This window comes from Bipolaris victoriae (genome assembly GCF_000527765.1).
Source record: "Bipolaris victoriae FI3 unplaced genomic scaffold scaffold_92, whole genome shotgun sequence".
Classification (NCBI taxonomy): Eukaryota; Fungi; Ascomycota; class Dothideomycetes; order Pleosporales; family Pleosporaceae; genus Bipolaris; species Bipolaris victoriae.
Genome location: NW_014575300.1, coordinates 66,032 through 84,278, shown reverse-complemented (window position 1 = coordinate 84,278; position 18,247 = coordinate 66,032). Strand labels below are relative to the sequence as shown.

General features: G+C 43.7%; 7 protein-coding genes across 7 annotated transcripts; 5 read left to right on the top strand and 2 right to left on the bottom strand.

Moving 5' to 3' along the window:
* Positions 1 to 1,529: 1,529 nt before the first annotated feature.
* COCVIDRAFT_40757 (hypothetical protein) lies at positions 1,530 to 2,083 on the bottom strand (the record flags this gene model as incomplete). The annotated part of the gene is made up of 3 exons (XM_014697712.1): positions 1,530 to 1,679; positions 1,828 to 1,899; positions 1,967 to 2,083. The coding sequence occupies 3 exons, from the start codon at positions 2,081 to 2,083 to the stop codon at positions 1,530 to 1,532; spliced, it is 339 nt and encodes a 112-aa protein (XP_014553198.1).
* Positions 2,084 to 3,506: 1,423 nt separating this feature from the next.
* On the bottom strand, positions 3,507 to 4,643 carry COCVIDRAFT_40756 (hypothetical protein; the record flags this gene model as incomplete). The annotated part of the gene is made up of 2 exons (XM_014697711.1): positions 3,507 to 4,039; positions 4,076 to 4,643. 2 exons carry the CDS (start codon positions 4,641 to 4,643, stop codon positions 3,507 to 3,509), a joined length of 1,101 nt encoding a protein of 366 aa, XP_014553197.1.
* A 406-nt stretch (positions 4,644 to 5,049) lies between these two features.
* COCVIDRAFT_40755 (hypothetical protein) lies at positions 5,050 to 6,045 on the top strand (the record flags this gene model as incomplete). Its single annotated transcript, XM_014697710.1, has 4 exons — positions 5,050 to 5,069; positions 5,397 to 5,532; positions 5,656 to 5,868; positions 5,920 to 6,045. 4 exons carry the CDS (start codon positions 5,050 to 5,052, stop codon positions 6,043 to 6,045), a joined length of 495 nt encoding a protein of 164 aa, XP_014553196.1.
* Positions 6,046 to 12,123: 6,078 nt separating this feature from the next.
* On the top strand, positions 12,124 to 12,711 carry COCVIDRAFT_108338 (hypothetical protein; the record flags this gene model as incomplete). The annotated part of the gene is made up of 1 exon (XM_014697709.1): positions 12,124 to 12,711. The coding sequence occupies one exon, from the start codon at positions 12,124 to 12,126 to the stop codon at positions 12,709 to 12,711; it is 588 nt and encodes a 195-aa protein (XP_014553195.1).
* Positions 12,712 to 13,347: 636 nt separating this feature from the next.
* On the top strand, positions 13,348 to 13,521 carry COCVIDRAFT_81687 (hypothetical protein; the record flags this gene model as incomplete). Its single annotated transcript, XM_014697708.1, has 1 exon — positions 13,348 to 13,521. A coding segment is annotated over one exon (174 nt), but the record flags the coding sequence as incomplete, so codon positions are not given.
* A 102-nt stretch (positions 13,522 to 13,623) lies between these two features.
* Positions 13,624 to 14,994, top strand: COCVIDRAFT_82155 (hypothetical protein; the record flags this gene model as incomplete). Its single annotated transcript, XM_014697707.1, has 2 exons — positions 13,624 to 14,139; positions 14,236 to 14,994. Coding segments are annotated over 2 exons (1,275 nt in total), but the record flags the coding sequence as incomplete, so codon positions are not given.
* A 577-nt stretch (positions 14,995 to 15,571) lies between these two features.
* Positions 15,572 to 18,242, top strand: COCVIDRAFT_29563 (hypothetical protein; the record flags this gene model as incomplete). Its single annotated transcript, XM_014697706.1, has 2 exons — positions 15,572 to 17,809; positions 17,871 to 18,242. Coding segments are annotated over 2 exons (2,610 nt in total), but the record flags the coding sequence as incomplete, so codon positions are not given.
* Positions 18,243 to 18,247: the final 5 nt, after the last annotated feature.

The window sequence follows — 18,247 nt, the reverse complement described above, 5'->3', positions numbered from 1 at the left end:
TTTTGGATTGTTGTTTAAGATAGCTATTGATGCTGTGAATCGCCTGTTTTGCCTTTTCCTCGGAATCTATATCTTTTAACCCTTTGAAAACATTATTAACAATTTCTATGGCAAGTTCGAACTTGGTATGCGATAGGCTGACTAGTAGCGAGTGTTTTGCAGCCAGAGCATGTCCTTTATAAGTAGCTACCTCCTTCTTTGCCTTATTTGCAATCTTGATCTGTTCTTTTATCCTCTCTAAAGCCTTGATAGCGATCCTTTGATGCTTTTGAACCTCGTCTTTAAGTCGGACCTCGTTCGCAATAAGCTGCGCAATCTTAGCCTTATGGGTGGTGATAGTTTTGATGTATCCTTCATTCCGCTCCGTCTTCTGCAGGTTTGCTTCTAATCTTTTTAGATTGAAAATAGTCTGTGTCTGGTTTGCATCCTGGCGCTTGTATAGTGCTGAGGTACGAGGAGTGATACAAGACCTTTAAGGCTATACCCTAAAGGAAGCAAGGCCAAATGAGTTTGGGAGCTTTATGGATTATGTACGAGGGTTGCAGCATACGCTCGAGGCAGAGGCTAAGAAGTGGAAGAATAAGCTTAACGTCTAGCACAAACGTTTACTAGATTATCAGCTTATCTCTTCCTGAGAAAGCGAGATGCTATGCAAGGCGATCTGCACTATTAATATTGTAGTGTTGTAGCATATAACTAGATTGTTAGCATATATCTAAATTTCTTTTCGGCGTTAATAGGTACCTTTTTCACTCAGTTCACTACTAGCAATGAGTTTTCATCTTCTCGTGACTATCCCCCTTGGTTGACTCAAATTCGATCACGTGTTATGCCACAGTACGTAGCTAATTAGACTTAGGTATTAGCAAAAAATGACAACAAAATTTATGGATTAATTATTCAGACAATAGGAGAGATTATGTGTGAGGAAAAGATCTTGAGCTTAGCCCATTAGGCATGTTCCAAATGCATTGCAGGAAATTGCATAAATGGGACTAGTTAGATACAATTTGCTATATCATTGATCCCGTTACTCTACAAAAAAATAATAACATATTTTGCAACTAATGGCGTATGATTAAAACAGCAGCAGTACCTCGTATAATTACATAAGGATCACAAGAGGCTATTCAAGTTACCCTTTGCGCTAGAAACATGTCTGTCATGCCTCACCCTTACTATGCCTCGCGATTCAGGCGCTTATCCCTAATATGAGTCTATTATATCACTCATCATTCCTGCGGAGAAGCATATAAAACAACTTAAAGAAGTTAACCGCCGAACTTTAACGAGGCAAAAGAGCAACTAGGTACATAGGCTATTTAACTTAGACTAGTTAACTAACTAACTGGTTAGTAATGCTTGCGATCCGTGTATAGAACTCGTATCAAGAATCATATAGAGTAAGGCAAGGATGCTACTATAGATGTGTCAGGACAAATAGGATGGCATAGAGATCATTTTTGACTATAAAAAGAGCTTTTTTATAGGTATATTTAAAAAGAAGCAAGAGAACTCTAGATAATGTACTAATCAGCAGTGGGAGTAGCCGCATTCTTAGAAGCCACTAAGTTTCCAGCACCTTCCCCGGGGCAAACCGATGTAGTAGTCCCATTCCTGCACATGTAACTGCCCACTTGCTCTTTGAAAGTACCAGATACCTCCTTTAGGCCGGGGTACTATTGCCCTTCTCCTTCTCCATCTTTATATACCGTATTACATGTATCATCACTAGATGATTAGAGGCTTCCTTATTGACTCAACATAAGATCGGACATACCTAAAGAATTAGCAGCATAAACCTAAGTCGATTGCAATAGACGCGACATTATTAAGCCTGTCGGCGGCTACGCAGCGGTCGGATAATATGATTGGTGCAGCACATTCGCTCCATGCTGTCTTTGAACAAAAGTGTAACTTCGCCTAGCCGTTAACTTTAATTCTAAGCGCCTAATGTTTTGCTTACCCTTCGCGGGCAATCAGCTTGCTCAACACGGTTATGCTGAAGATCTATCAACATTGTCGATTGGGCGAACACATTACCCAATAATGCGCTTGTAAAACACCAGTGTTGATACCGCATATTGAGGTCAGGTAAATGTTTAATACTAAGCTGTAGACTTAACTAGTAAAGGATGCATTCTGTCCTGCATTATATATTCAAAAACCTGACCTTCCGAGGTTTGCTCTATTTCTATATGCACTTTAAGACGGACTTCAATTTATGCACGCGGACTACTAATTAAGCACCATGCATTTATCCTTAGGGTGTTCAGAACGGCCAAGCAAGTAGTCTAGACTTCAATAGAACTACAGTTAGACTCTTTAACTAGTTCGCATTTAACATTCATTGTAACGGGCTGAACGGCCTTCGCCGCTTCTTCTCGTCTACGACCTCGCTTACCCACCTGCCTAGTCTAATTGTTGCTTAGGCAATATACATTGTATATAGATAGCTCTATAGCCTAGACTCTAGCTCTCTATCGAATATAATTTCTTGTATAACTACATACAAACAGCATCGTAACTCGCCCTCAAATCTAAGGACCCCATATAAATTACAGCCCAGGAGGCTTAAAGCGGCTTTTCCTTAGCAGGACACGTTAATAAGGTAATACTAGGTTGTAACATGAGAGGTAGTTTTGGGCCCTTCGGTTCTATAGAAGCGCCGAAATGAGTTCTTATGTATAACTAGCTAGATCAGAAGCGATTGTTTTGCCGACACGCGCCAGACGAGATAAATAGAAGTAGTATTCTTAAGATACTCAAAAGAACTTATAAGAAAGCATCACTGGATTGCCCAAAACAAGTGTAATAGCGAAATCTATCCATTCTTTATCCCCGTTGAATCTAGTACTACCACAAACACGCGGCCTTGCTATGTATCTCTGATAGTGAGTTCTTTCTGTGATAGCCCTTCCATCACATCAGGAGTGCCATCACTGATGACGGTGTCTTAGCATGAGACAAATCATGTTATCCCTAACCCTGCGACAATCGCTGCCTCCAGCGGGATCCAAAGTGGTTTCTATCTATTTGTGGTCAGCTTCAAGAGACGACATCATTCTACTTGTTACTTGTAACATACGCACTCAAAGCAATCATATTCTGGACTACTTACCTATCGTTTGCTCCCCGGAGCTCAGTCCATTACGTCCATCACTAGTTATGAGCCGAAAAACACTCTACAGTCGTTAGCGATTGCGGCTTCACCCTTACGCACAGCTGCGCAACGGATTTGAGCAGCCCCACCTTCCTTATGTAGCTTAGTACAAGAAGTCAGCAATAGAACTATCGGTGTGATTGGTCAATCCTCGATCTTCTAATGACTGGACTTTTGGAACGCTGCCTACAGGGGTGAAGCCGCAATCGCTAGCGACAGTAGTTACGTCGTGGTGGACTAAACTTCAAATATCACGTCTTTATTTAACATGACTCTATTTAATTGCCTTCAACTCCTAGGTGACACTACGGGCGTTCTAAGAATAGGTACATCGACTCAAAGATTAGCTTAGAGTGATTCTCCCGCCAAAAATGCTAAATTTGGCTACGTCAAGGAAGAGCCGTATATTCGGCACTTGCGTGAAATCGATCGCTGCGTGCGAGCCTGAATTAACACCTAACGAAGATGTTATGTAGTATGCGGCCAGCTGGTGCACAGAAAATTCGTCGCTTGAAAACTGATCTGGGTGAGTTACTTCCAAAGATTGTACACCCGCAACTGTGAGCAACCATTTCCTTAACCGACAGTGTCCTGCATATAGATGAAACAGCTGTCTTAGTGTTAATATAAAACCTAATAAACTGAGCAAAGCGCTGTGTGCTGCATCGCGAAACTTTCTTTTTATACACGTCGTAGTGAACGTTGGTTTTAGAGGAGAATGTGGTAGTGACACGAACAGTGGGTTTACTCTCACCATCCGTAGCACGTCCAATGGTGTCAGCCTGACTTCTTTGCAAAGACGGTCGCGCAAAGAAGGCACATATACCCACAAATCAACCGTACGATCTAGAACATCGTCTACCTTATACCAAGATCCTTTGATAGGATTAATAGACGCTTACATTGGCACACTGAAACTCATAAGAAAGTCTCCCTTCGCATCTATGTCTGAAACAGCGCGAACGCGGCCCAGTTGATACTTGTCACAGTGAAACCGTACAAGGTTAGAATGTCCTGTAGTGCTGAATTCGACTAGTAAGTCGAGCGTTGTCGCTGTCGGCGTGAATACTAGAAATGTGCCCAACAGGTAGATTGCGAGCCTTCCGTTCCTATGAGAATTCAAGTAACGTTCTGTCGCGTGCAATCGCTGCTCGAGTGCATAAGCGCCGTCTCCAAGCAACATTAGTTTCATGCCCTCTTGTGAAAGTCTTTCAACCGCAGGTACATCCCACACTAAATCTCGGATCGGCTTAACATATTTTTCTTTTTCCTTCGCAGTCAAAATACATAACTTCAAGTTAACTAACTTTGCTACGTCGAAGGCGGACACACTATCTAAGATTCTTCTCCGAATTGGCGAAAGAAAGAGAAGGTATCTAAGAGACGTAATACTTCTCTCCACATCGCTACTTGCAATATCTTCTTGTCGGGTATCATTGGCGAGCCTTTGGTCATACAGAAGTTGTGGTAATGGGGACATCTGGAAAAACGGAAAGCTGTAGTTAACCGGTGAGTGGCGACAGCCTGGACATCTTTGTTAGCCTTTTTAGATGGAGTGATTACATAAAGATCAGAGCATCTGTTTACATATATAAGACACTATATTGAGATTGCGTTGTATATATGCTCGGTAGTTCAGGATCTTATAAGCAAAGATTGGGTAGCTATATGTCAATAATATGACGGCAGGTAGGTCAGCCAGCTATCGCATTCCTAGCGTCACGATAAGATGATGGAGAGGCACGTGCGTAGCACTATCAATAACACCTGATCCCCGTACACATCATGAGCAAGGGTTAGTAACCTCTTGAAAACAATAGCCCCTAAGGTATATAAGCTGTTTGAGGGTACAATTGTCCATCATTCGGCTTTTAGCTTTGCAAAAGATGGAAAGGACAACGCAAAAGTAGGTCTTATAGTGAAGTATCTGTTCAACGCTAAGCCTTTAAAGTACCGATATACTCGACTTCAATCCTACTTCACCAAACATCCGCGCACTTCAGTTCTCATTACGCTCTATATTATCTGAAGATGAAAAATTCCAAGCATGCATAGCTATACGCAACGAGATGCTTTCGCAACAAAAATAAGCTGACTGGCTGTTTACAAAACTAAACGAGGTTATGATAGAAGAGTGTTACTATTATAGAAAGAACGAACAGCCGCAGCTAGATTCTCTCGTTAATGCGAAGCAATGAGAGCAATTCATCAATACGGCACAATCCAAGATTAGAAAAAGTAAGCAGTGTCTCGCTCCGCTTGTTAAGACAGCCCAATATTGGGGCATGAATAAGGTTCAACACTACGAGTGGGCTTCGATGAGACTCAAGTACTGTGATGTACTTGCAGCTGCTGCTTCTCGAAATCCTGTCTAGGAAGACGCCCGGGTTAAGCTTAACCAGCTACTTTTGAGAAGGATTACAGAAGGGCGTTTTCTAAGAAAGACATTAAATCCTTTCTACCTAGTCGACTTAGAGCACCTTATTGCTTAGACAGGCAAAACCAACTTTGAAAGGAAAGGCCGCAGAGCATACACTCTGAAGTATAAGACAATTACCCAATCTGATCTGCCAGTTAACTATGTACTTGACCGGTTCGGTGTCATTGCGGCTGCAGCATGTCAATCTACTCCATCAACATTCACCGCGACGGAGCTTAAAGTCCCATATTATCCGCACAAAGTTGCGAACATATTTACAAGAAGTGTAACAACCGTCTTAAATAGCCATCTTTCTTAGCGATGTGCTCAAAACTAGAAAGTATTGCGTCTACTACTTGTGCAGGGTTATTTTGTATTAATTATACTTTCTTTGTTTATATATACGAATACAGGCCATCAGTTGTATCCTATGTATATTAGTCTAATTGAAATGATAACATAAAGTCTCTAATTAAGGTATAGGCTAGAGGGCGCAGGAGAGAATCAAACAATACGTGTATTAATAATGTTAGAGAGTCCATTACTTAGTTAAGTTATACTATGTGAATCTCAATTTTGCGATAAAAAAGACTAGGACAGCATCTTCGCAAATCTGCTAGGACCCTAACCTTAACACTCAATGTTCTGAATAGTGTACACTTTGTCTCCCTCGACGACGCCGCACGCATCACCCCAGCCAATCTCAAAGTCATTACTCTTTAGGTTCTTTAACTTAGCGTTAGGTGCACATTGTGCATCTACAGAATAGTAGCTAGTTTCTATTCTAGGTGCGGTATTCTAATCGCAAATATTAAAAACTAGGTTTTCTAACCTACGATAGAGCTTTTCAGGTAATGCTAAGACGTTGGATTTATAAATATAGTAGTTTTGCCTAGAATGCTTCCTACTATGACGATGTTTAATGTATTCCTATTCACTTCTAGCTAGCTTTGCACCGTACGAACTGCTGCAGGCTATCAAGTCTTTATTATAGCCTTTAGATTTATCTTACTCACCTCCCCTTAGTGACTCGCTACTAGAATCTAACAGTGCAGTAGAACGTGTTATAGAAACGGTTTTAAAGCTTATATAAGTGTGCGTGGTGGTACTGCTAGAACCTAAACTAATCTAAACTACTGCACAGTTCATAAAAAATTCATGCTTATAGTTTAACCAGATCTAAGCAAAGACTGCTGTACCTGTTGGTATATTTAGAGAGACCTTGAATTTAAACACCTAGAGTATGTCTTTGTTCCTATAAGGGCAGTTCCTATAGTATAAAGCCGCGACTTTCTATGTCTAACCTTTATCTATAGAGAATCCAATTTAGCAGCTTCTACTATAGTAAGTTGATCCTAGAACACTAATACTATATATGTGGTCGGATAACTTAAAGTACGCGTCCTAGCCAGGTTCCTATGTAACTTGTGGTCTGCCCTCCTCTGTATCTAGAAGGGCAAGATAACCACGACAATCGCCAGGGGAAGGCAGTGTTAGCTCTCCTTAAGAATTGCAGCATCTAATTAGAAAGTTAAACTCCTTATCCACCTATGTTGTGAAAGAGTTGGCTTCTCTATTACCACCGAGAGGGGGCGGATACTACAACGACATGTGTGCTCGAGCTGTAGTCACTAAGAATACTAGAAGGATTTGCACTACATACATCGTATAATAGGTGTGTAATATACAATATAGAGAGCCCGTAAAGATATCTTAGTTATAAAAATTTAACTCTAACAGGTCTATATAAACACACGCAAGCAAAAGTTTAACTAAGACATTATTTAGTAAGTGTAACAATAGAACGTGAGGCGTATATATTGCCTGTAACTCATTGCTTATAGTGCGGGGTTTCTCTTCGTCGAATATAAACATTCTAAATAGCACGCTATGATATCACCATAGATATAATTATGATGGTAGATGCTATAAATTGCTAAGAATGCTTCTATACATCATAGCATAATAATCCTCTATAATAATAGGAGTGGCACGTTTACAAAGCTATAAATAAAGGTAGGTAAATGTACACCTGCTATATACAAGGGGTAATATCGTAGAGGTAAGAGATAATAACCCCTTAGTTGCATTATGCTGTAAGGTACACAAAGCAAGTTCGTATTATAAGGTAGAACTACCTTATTAGGTATAAGCCTTTAGCAGTTTTCCTGCCGACCACAAGGGTTGTGGTTACACTAAGACGTAGTAGAGAAGGGGACGGCGCAGTTGTAGTGAAGTAGTAGGTATTCTCCATTTAATGTCCTCTTTATTAAGCAGACTCCTACTCCTAGCATTTTTGAATAGTATCCTAGGGCGCTTTATATAAATATTCATTCTTCGATTTGTGGATAGTAATGCGTACTGTATACAGTTTTCGCCTTGCTCTCTATTAACAGATTGTACTATGCCCGTCGTATTCCTTTATATAACGTTATGCTTACATCTGTCCACCCTAGATTTCTGGCATTTTTTCGCATGCTGTCTTTAAGAGTTTTCTAGTTTTCTAAGAACGGGGCATACTCCACCGATCTAGACAATACGAGCAGGTACTCTCTATAATAGGTTGTAGTAGTTGTTATTGTGAGCTTTGATGTTTTGGAATAAATTCTGGAGCAAACTCAGAATAAGAGTAGATCTAAAAGATTAAATAACATACCGGATCTTCTTAGTACCTATCGCGCTGGCTGCCTAGGTTACGATTAAGAGAGTACCACGGAAGACCTCGGATGACGAGAGATATTACTAGCTATTAAGTTAACGCGAACGGCCCGCTACGGAATTGAGTAGTCGCCCTAATTAAAGTTACTTAGAAAAAAAGGTCGATTAATTGCGAGAGAATCTATCTAGTGATAAGTCTATAGACTGCTGCATCGTGATACAATCTTAACACCTCGTTGGGTGGGTACAATAATTTAATTATGTGACAGTAACCGCCTAACCTTGGTTATACTATTCCTACACGTTAGACAAGTAACATATTTTTGGTTTGGCTCTCTAGGAGAGCTTACCTATGTTAGAATGCAGGCTTAATAATACACGTGGCCTTGATTATTAGCTAATTAACTACCTTAAATGCATAATATTAACCTACCGTAAACTAGGGCAATGCGAATAGAACTTCTAGTATCTAAGTAGATAGTGTATTTTAGATTGTAGAGTTGTAGCGGTCTCTGCCACCTAAAGTCCATGTGGTCGGTATGCTGGTAAGGAAGAAAGGGTGGCTCACCCAGAAACTAGACACAAAAGCTATAGATAACCTTCTCATTATTAGTAACATAACTTAATGTGAATAATGATAGACTTATACAACGACAATCCCTTAAAACATACACAAGACTAGCTTTTCCGCTATCTACTTCAAGTATTTTTGAGTATATAGCGCAATGTTCTGCCTTAGTAGTAAGATTAATGCAAAGCGCTTTTCGCGAGGACATTACTAAATGGAAAGATAATATAGCTTGATGTAGTTTGTCGACCTTATAACATATATATACAAGGATTCTAAAAAGACACGTTACGTAGATTTAGATGCAGATTGCATATAGATAGTTAATATCAGACATGTGCGAGCCTTATAACCTTTGTTACAATGCGTGCCAAGAGGTAAGTTAAGGGAATATACATTTAGAAGCCATACTATCTACAATTAGCAGTTCTAGTAGCGGTGTACTTTAGACCGCGGCCTTACAAAATTCTCAGGCAGTTCGGCGAGCGCTTCAATGTTAGGAACTTCTACGTAAAGGTCACAACTATATTGTAAGCAATTAGATATATCGTTGTTTATATAACTGTCATGGTAGTAGTGATGGACTCTAATAACTGGGCTGCTGCTGTCCCTCAAAACTCTTTCTATTAGGCGTTGAGTTTTGGCATATGTCTTTTTTGAACAGACTTAAACATCTTGAACGTGCTGAGTGCGGCTGGACCGCCGTTTACCGCAGAGTAAATAAAGACTTTGTCTGGTATTTTGCGTCGTCATGATGTTCGTAGAAAGGCCTTAAAATAGGAACTTATTGGGGCTAGAAATGTTCTAGCACTTAGAATGCGGGTAAAACAACTTTTAATTAATAGGGTATCTCTTTCTTATAGTTATAGCACAGTCATGAACGAATGTGGCCTCAATTTTAGGTGCAGTAACACAATATAACCTATTCAACACAACCGATAGAGGTTTTCAAGGCTAGAAAGCACAGCACTAACATATTATGGAAAGTAGTACCTATCTTAATACTATAACGAAGTTACATGTTATATACCTATATATATTATACTACACTAGAATAATCAGTTTAGATTATTCTCGTACTTACCTTTTGCTAGTAGGTTAGCTGCGGCCGAGTGGTTATCGCGTAGTATCGACTTAGTGGGCATTAGTACTCACCTCCATTACAAATACTGTCATTAGCGATTATAGCTTCACCCTTACACGCAGCTGCGCAACGATTTTAAGCAGCCCTACCTTCCTTATATAGCTTAGTATAAGAAGTTAGTAGCAGAACTATCTATGTGATTAGTTAATCCTCGATCTTCTAATGACTAGACTTTTGGAACGCTGCCTACAGGGGTGAAGCCGTAATCGCTAGCGACTGTACCTTAGTCGATGGTGTAGGGATTAATACACTTAACGACGAGAGCAGAGCAATTAACTAATAGTTTTATGAAATATTAATGATCTAGACGAACTAGCTACCTATAAGAATTATCTTTTTCTCTTACCCAAAGCTATCTTACACATGCTTAAGTAGCGGGGCTTTAACTAGATTAAAGCGCAAGAGCTCTAACCCTTTCTTTATTATCTAAGCTATATAATCCCCCATCGTCTCCAAGCGCTAAAAAGTGGATTTAGCTATTATCTAGAAGCGGATCGGCTACGATTAGTAGATTAAAGCCTTTATACCGTTGGGGATAGCGAACCCATACATTTTGCGGAACATAGCACCAAGACCAGGCTAGATACTATAAATCTAGTGTTTCTAGATCCTCCTAAAGGTTAGCAATATACATTAGATAACCAGATAGAATTTTAATCAGAGATTATGCTCCTATCAACCAGATAGGCGAGCATAACATATAGAACTCTCGATTACCGGATAAATTTAGCCAGGTCCTATTAAGTCAGCGGCGCACTATGAAGGAAGAGTCTAACTTACCATACGAAGATTACTGCATCTCCCCCTAGAAGGGAATCAGGAATATCAAAAGAGTAACTTTAATCAATGTTATAAGAATTCATAAGTTTACCTTCTTAACCCTTTTATACACGCACGCAGTTTCCTTCCCAGCTTTGCACGACAATCCAGGTTTCTCCATTATCGTAGGAAAATAATACCTAACAAGAGCCTCCTAAATAAGCTGCGCCTAGCTCGTGTATGCTAGCGCCAGTCGTATTTATAGAGTCATAAATACTACAGGCATGCTATAAGTAATTTTCTAGAATTATTCGAGTATAAGCTGACATACTAAAACGTTACCGTACTTCCAGTATACCAAGTAGCATAAGCTTCATAATAAGTCACATCTCTATAATAGCCCTTGCAAGGAAAAGGTTGCTAACCCCAGCCTAGACCTTAATAGTTTGGATCACCATTCAATAGCATGATCAGCTTTGTCACCTATGAATCCCAGTAAAAGGGTGCGGGCTTGCCCACAAAGACATATAAACGAACGATTGCAAATAGCACAAAAGTCTAAGTAGATTTAATTTGCATATTAAAAGTATAAAATGTACAAGAAGAACCTTTTAGGCTATAGTTGCATCTAATTTTAAGCAATGCATCCTATTTTATATCATGCTCTCAGTCATGCACGTGGCACTTAATGTAAGGTCAAAGGGGCATATAAGGTTCAGCAACATAGATGACCCTATAGAGGAAGGTGATCGAAGTTTCACAGAGATTATATTCTAGATTAAAACCCCTAACAACCACCACAATACGCTTCTAACAAACAGTAACAAGTATTCCGGTCTTCTTTTCAAAGGATGGGACATGCTTGCTCTAAACCACGTTCTCATAAGAATGAAACCATCAGCCATATGCCAGTCCGCATTCCGCTTCCAGTAACAGGCCAAGAGAAGACCAAAGAATCTCTATGGGACTTAGTAACCGATGGAAAGTTTCAGGCTAAAGTAGTGGAAAGATCATTCCGGGTTTTCTTACATAAAGATCTTCCTAATTATTAGAAACTACAATTTAATCTCTTAGTAGTGTTAAAGTTTATCTTCGACCGCATCAAACCAAGAAGTGTTACTGTAATCTTTCCAAATAGGCCACTACGTTACCCGACTAGAGATACCGAAGCTCTTTTGAAACTAGCGAGTATTAAGACTCTCCATCAAGGGATCCAACTATGGACTGAATATTTAGCGCAAACCGGCAGCTTACATCTTGAGAATTCTGACTGGCAGAGTGCTTTCCAGAAAACGCGCGAAGGCTATCGCTTCAATCTAATACAGACTAAAGACAAGATTCTCTTTCAAGACAATGACACGCACTCACAAGAGCTTCATACAGGCAAGAATAGAAGAAGTGCCACTGAAGAGATGACCAAGACAATTCAAGATGTTTACAGCAATTACAATTTGGTAGATGAGTCCTCTCATGAGGCTTTGAAGGAAAGAATAAGCCAAAAAGCGAGAGACCTTCTTCCACGGTATATGGAACCTGTTCCTCTTGATTTCGCAGTCCATAACTACGAAAGCCTGATAAGGACATCTTACGATGCCGGCACGGGTATTGGTTTAACAAATGTTGCACTCCAGGCATTCACAGATATCAAAGAATCCTCAAGAGGTGGACTTGGCTCTAAGATCGACATTATCGTCGTTAAGGGTACAGTACCACGAGCTCATGTAGGATTTCTGTTAGAGACCAACATCGAAATTCAAAACAGCATCTACACAAGCAAAAAGAGTAAAAGGTTGCAGGTAATGGATTCTTGTGGCATTTGCTTTGCCATCTTGCCCAACACGGGAGCTGGTCATATCTGGAACAGGTTGAGCTACCGCGGCAACCGCAACAGGGGCTTTTGCAATTCTGTTGAACTGCCTACCAATATCTCGCCGCATGCTGTCACTGGAGAATTTGTGCGAAGAATGGTGCTTGGCTCGGCATATTCAACCGCTGTATAGATATTTAGAGGGACATTCGGTATAGATTTTACTTACTTTATAAATTAACTAGTTATCTACTATATTAAGTAACGTCCATCCCTGTGGGTCGAACATCCCTCCGCAACGAACCACCAACACTGCCCAAGCACCTTACACCCAAGCCGCAGAGGCTCTTAGACATAAATACACATTTATATGCTTACTAGATCTACCTCTATCTATCGCAAGCCTCAAATAGTAAAATTACAGCGATCTAAGGGACATACGTGAGTCTTTCGTGTTGAGCGTGGGAAGGTGCGACACCAAAACACCCCTGTCCTACCTCTTACAGAAGCTCTACTTGCCTGTTCGGAGATTGTATATAACTTAGAGTAAGCTAAAAAATCTTTAGCCACACTATAAAGATATGCAGCCTCTGTTCAGATGCGCTCCGAGTTTTTCCGGCTCGGTGTGCCAGTCCTTCGCATTAGCGAAAGGATTTAAAACGCTAGCACAGCTGGATTGCGAACGCTTAGCGGCCTACGATGTACACCTGCGCTATGCCAAAAGGGTTGAAGCTGTGGCGCAGAGTTCTAGAAGCTTCTATCGGGTGCTGCGTGTTGCCGGCTATTCTTAGAAGCAGACTGGTGTTGGATTCGGTTGGCTTCGCGCTCGAGGTATCCCTCAGTCACCACAACCACGAACATGGATCCAGCCAGCCAGGCGCTCGCGCAACGTCTGCCTGATGGTGTGCGTGATACATTTGCTACTCGATCAGAGCACGGCGATGTCCCTATCTCAACTCTGATCCACCGTAGGCTTGGACGACGCTCACGAGCAGAGCAGGCTCAGAGTCAGCAGTACTTAACTCGAGAGGAGGAGAAGGCGCTTGTAAAGTTCCTGCTACTGATGTCTAGTCTCGGACAACCTGTGCGCGTTAAGTATCTTCGCTCGCTAGCGTTTAGCATAGCCCGCCAGCGGTCCACGAAGAGCGAGTCGATCAAGCGTCCAGGGAAGAACTGGCCACGAGCGTTCGAGAAGCGTCACCCCGAACTCCAGGCGAGAAGGGTCAGATCGATAGACTGGAAGCGCCACGGAAGCAACATATATGAGAAGATAGTAGAGTGGTTCGATGTGATTGGCCAGGTACTACAGGATCCATGCGTACTGCCAGAAAACGTGTATAATATGGACGAAACTGGAGTCATGCTAAGCATGCTTGGCTCCGCAAAAGTCCTAGTCGGCAAGGACGATCGGCAAGGTAGTAGGGGTGCGGGTGTCAAGCGCACTATGGTAACTGTTATTGAGTGCATCAGTGCTGACGGAAGGGCCCTCCTGCCACTCATTATATGGCCAGCATCGACCCATCGCAGCAAGTGGACCACCCACAGCACCCCTGGATGGCACTATGCGCACTCAGAGAATGGGTACAACGACTCTAAGATTAGCTTAGAGTGGCTCAAGCGCGTGTTTGACCCCCAGACACGTGAGGGAGCAGGTGGAAACCCACGAGTGCTAATCTGTGATGGCTTTGGGACTCATGAAACGCTCGAAATCCTAGAGTTCTGCTTTACTAACAACATTATCTTGTGTCGTCTGCCTTCTCACACCTCTCACAAGCTGCAGCCATGCGATGTCGGCCCTTTTGCACCTTTGAAGAGCGCGTATCGTGAACAAGTCGAGCGACTCAACCAAGGAGGCGTAGATATTGTTGGCAAAGAGCATTTTACTTATCTCTATAGCCCTGCAAGAGATCGCGCACTAACTAAAAGGAACATTAGAGCTGGGTGGTCTGCAACTGGCCTGTTCCCTTTCAACCCGGAACGAGTGCTCAGAGATGTCCCTAAACCTCCAGCGGAAGTAAGCAACATATCAAATCCAGGAACCGAGACTGCGAGTGCTGATATGTTGGACGATATGCCCCGTACGCCTACCACGCCAGTAACACCAGTGACGACAGAAGCGCTTACGTCGCTGCATGATCTAATTACAAAGGACACACACATGCTTGAAAAGACGAGCAAAGACCGTCTACAGAGACGCATACAGAAACTGGCAAGCGCGGCCAAGGTATCCTTCGCTGAGCAGGCCCTCCTCAAAGATCGTAATCATTTCCTCCTTCAGATTAATCGAGAAGCCAAAACCCGCCGGTCGACAAAGTCGGTAGTTCTAGGCAAGGCTAAGGTGATGAGTTTCGAAGATCTTGAGGAGGCTAGGGCAAAGCGTGCTGCAATGGAGCAAGCTTTAGCAGGCAAGCCGAAGCGCGGGCGTAAGCGCAAGAGCGACGCGCTAGAAGGATCAACGGTCCTGCGGTCGCCAAAGCCCACAGTAGCGCAGCGGATCGATGCGCCTGAGCTAACGCATGCGCCGGTATCTGCATGGAGAGCGCCTGTAGCTAGGATGTACTAGACCACTTTCTCTAGCTCTGTATGAAGTATTTCGCGGCCTTGCGCAGGCTGGATAGAAAGGGTATTTTAAGTCAAATTTGAACCTAGATGATGTTCACAAATGTTGTATCTGCGTGACTGCTCTCTCATTTGGGGCCTCATGTCCTCGGCAGCTTTCGATGCAGACGCGCTTCAGCCTTGCGAGCAATGCACAGCGCATGCATGGCACGCCTTGCATACCCCACCTGGGGCTTCACGAAGGCTTCACCACAAAGTCAACAACACAGCGAGAGCCGGCAGCCTCAGTTCGCGACATCTTGACGCATCACGGGATCCTGTTGGTACCTTAGCTGGTGCACCTGCTCGTCCTTCTCTCTGTATGCTGACCGTCCATCGGTATCTAGTAGGAAAGCAGCTAACAAGCAACAAGCGCCCGCGCGACTAGGCTACCAAGTTCAACCTTTCGAATCCCGTTCCCGTCGCACATACCTACGATACACCCACACGAACCTATGCGGCTCTTACAGTACAGCGAAAGCGGAGAGCTCAGCATCCACAGCTTCGACGATGGCGACATACCCCCTTACGCGATACTCTCACACACCTGGGGCGCAGATGGCGACGAGGTGACCTTTGCAGACCTCCAGGCAGGCGGCGGCAAGACAAAGCCGGGCTATAAGAAGATCGTCTTCTGCGGAGAACAGGCACGGCGCGACAGCCTCCAGTACTTCTGGATCGACACGTGCTGCATCGACAAGGCTAACAAGGCTGAACTTGCCTTCTCCATCCGATCAATGTTTCGCTGGTACCGCGATGCAGCTCGGTGTTATGTATATCTGTCGGATGTTTGGAAAAGGAAGAGGAAAGCCTGCGACAGAGCTGCTAGGCTTAGCTGGGAGCCTGCTTTTAGGTCGAGCCGGTGGTTTAAGCGTGGCTGGACTCTTCAAGAGCTTCTTGCTCCAGCTATAGTCGAGTTCTTCTCGCAAGAAGGAGAGAGTCTTGGTAGTAAGACATCATTGCAGACAATGATCCACGAGATAACTAGCATTCCGTCCGAAGTGCTCAACGGGGCCCCGCTTTCTCGGTTTATCATTAACGAGCGGTTGAGGTGGGCAGAAGGCCGGAAGACTAGGCGCGACGAGGATAAAGCATATTGCCTGCAAGGCATCCTCGATGTTGAGCTAGCGCCGTTATATGGCGAGGGCGAGGCCGGCGCGTTCAAGCGTTTAATAGACGAGGTCGACAAGCTAGAACGATGCATTCAAGACATACGCCAAACAGATCCGTGCGATGACAAGAAGCGCATTGAGGACACCAAAGGTGGACTGCTAGCAGACTCCTACCGCTGGATCCTCGACAACACCACGTTCAGGCAGTGGCATGAGGACCAACACAGCGGACTGCTCTGGGTGAAAGGCGATCCTGGCAAAGGCAAGACGATGCTGCTGTGTGGTATTATCGACGAACTGCAAAACTTGACGCCGAAACCTACCCTTATATCATACTTTTTCTGCCAAGCGACCGACACGCGCATTAATAGTGCCACAGCTGTGCTACGGGGCTTGCTGTACATGCTTGTGCACCGGCAGCCGTCGCTTGCATCGCACGTTCGCAGGAAGCACGACCACGCCGGCAAAAGCTTGTTCGAGGACGCGAACGCCTGGGTCGCCCTGACAGAAATCTTCGCTGACGTGCTGCAAGATGCAGGCCTAGGCACAACGTGCCTAATTATTGACGCGCTCGACGAATGCGCGACAGACTTACCAAAATTGCTCAGTTTTATCGCGAAGCAGTCGTCTGCGTCCTCTCGTGTCAAGTGGATCGTATCTAGTCGCAACTGGCCAGATATTAAGGAAGAACTGGAGCGTGCTGAGCACAAAATGAGGCTCAGCCTTGAGTTGAACGCCGAGTCGGTGGCTGCAGCAGTAGATGTGTTTATCCGGCAGAAGGTGTGTCGCCTAGCCCAAGAGAAGCGCTACACGCCAGAGGTGCAAGACGCGGTGCTCCAGCACTTAATGTCGAACGCGAACGACACTTTCCTCTGGGTTGCGTTGGTGTGCCAAGACCTCAAAGCGACGCCAAAGTGGGACGTGCAAGAGAAGCTAGCCCAGTTTCCGCCTGGTTTAGACTCACTTTATAGGCAGATGCTAGACCAGATACGCAAGTCTAGTAGCGCTCGAAGATGTCTGCGGGTGCTAGCAGTAGCTGCTGTCCTATATCGACCGGTCACAGTTAGCGAGCTAGTTATATTAACTAAGCAACTTACAGACCTTGTTAATGATCTAGAGTCCGTGCGGGAGATCGTTGGTCTCTGCGGATCATTCCTAACGCTGCGAGACGATACGGTGTACTTTGTGCATCAATCAGCTAAGGACTTCCTTGTTACAAAAGCGTTAAACGACGTCTTTCTAGACGGTATAGAATGTGTGCATCAAGATATCTTCGCGAAATCACTTGCAATTCTGCACGAGACACTACGTAGAGATGTATACAACCTTCAAGCGCCTGGATATGCTATAGAAGACGTTAAGCCACTTCTTCCCGATCCTCTAGCCGTGTCGCACTACCCATGTGTGTACTGGGTTGACCACTTCTGCGACTCGAAACCTAGTGCTACTAATCAAGAAATCACTACAGCTATAGACGTGTTTCTTAAGCAAAAATATCTCTACTGGCTAGAAGCGCTTAGTTTGTGCAGAAGCATGGCCAAAGGGGTAGTCTCGATGACAAGGTTATGGGATCTAGTCCAGGTACGGCTAACACAACTACATCTATACACGGCCTTCACAGTGTAGTTACTAACGTAGCTAGGGACTTAGAGACACGGACGTATTGAATAAGATCGTGTACGATGCACGACGGTTTATTATGTATCATAAGGAGGCGATCGAGAACTATCCTTTACAGGCATACGCATCTGCTCTGCTGTTCAGTCCAGCTGATAGCATAGTAAGAAGGCTGTTCCAGCACGAAGAGCCTAGGGGAGTAGCCGTCAAGCCAGCTATGAGCAACGGCTGGAGTGCGTGCCTGCAGACGCTCGAGGGCCATAGCGATCGGGTTAACTCGGTGGCCTTCTCGCACGACTCGACCCGGCTAGCGTCAGCGTCTTTGGACAGCGCTGTTAAGATCTGGGATGCGAGCAGCGGGACGTGTGTGCACACGCTCGAGGGCCATAGCAGTATTGTTAC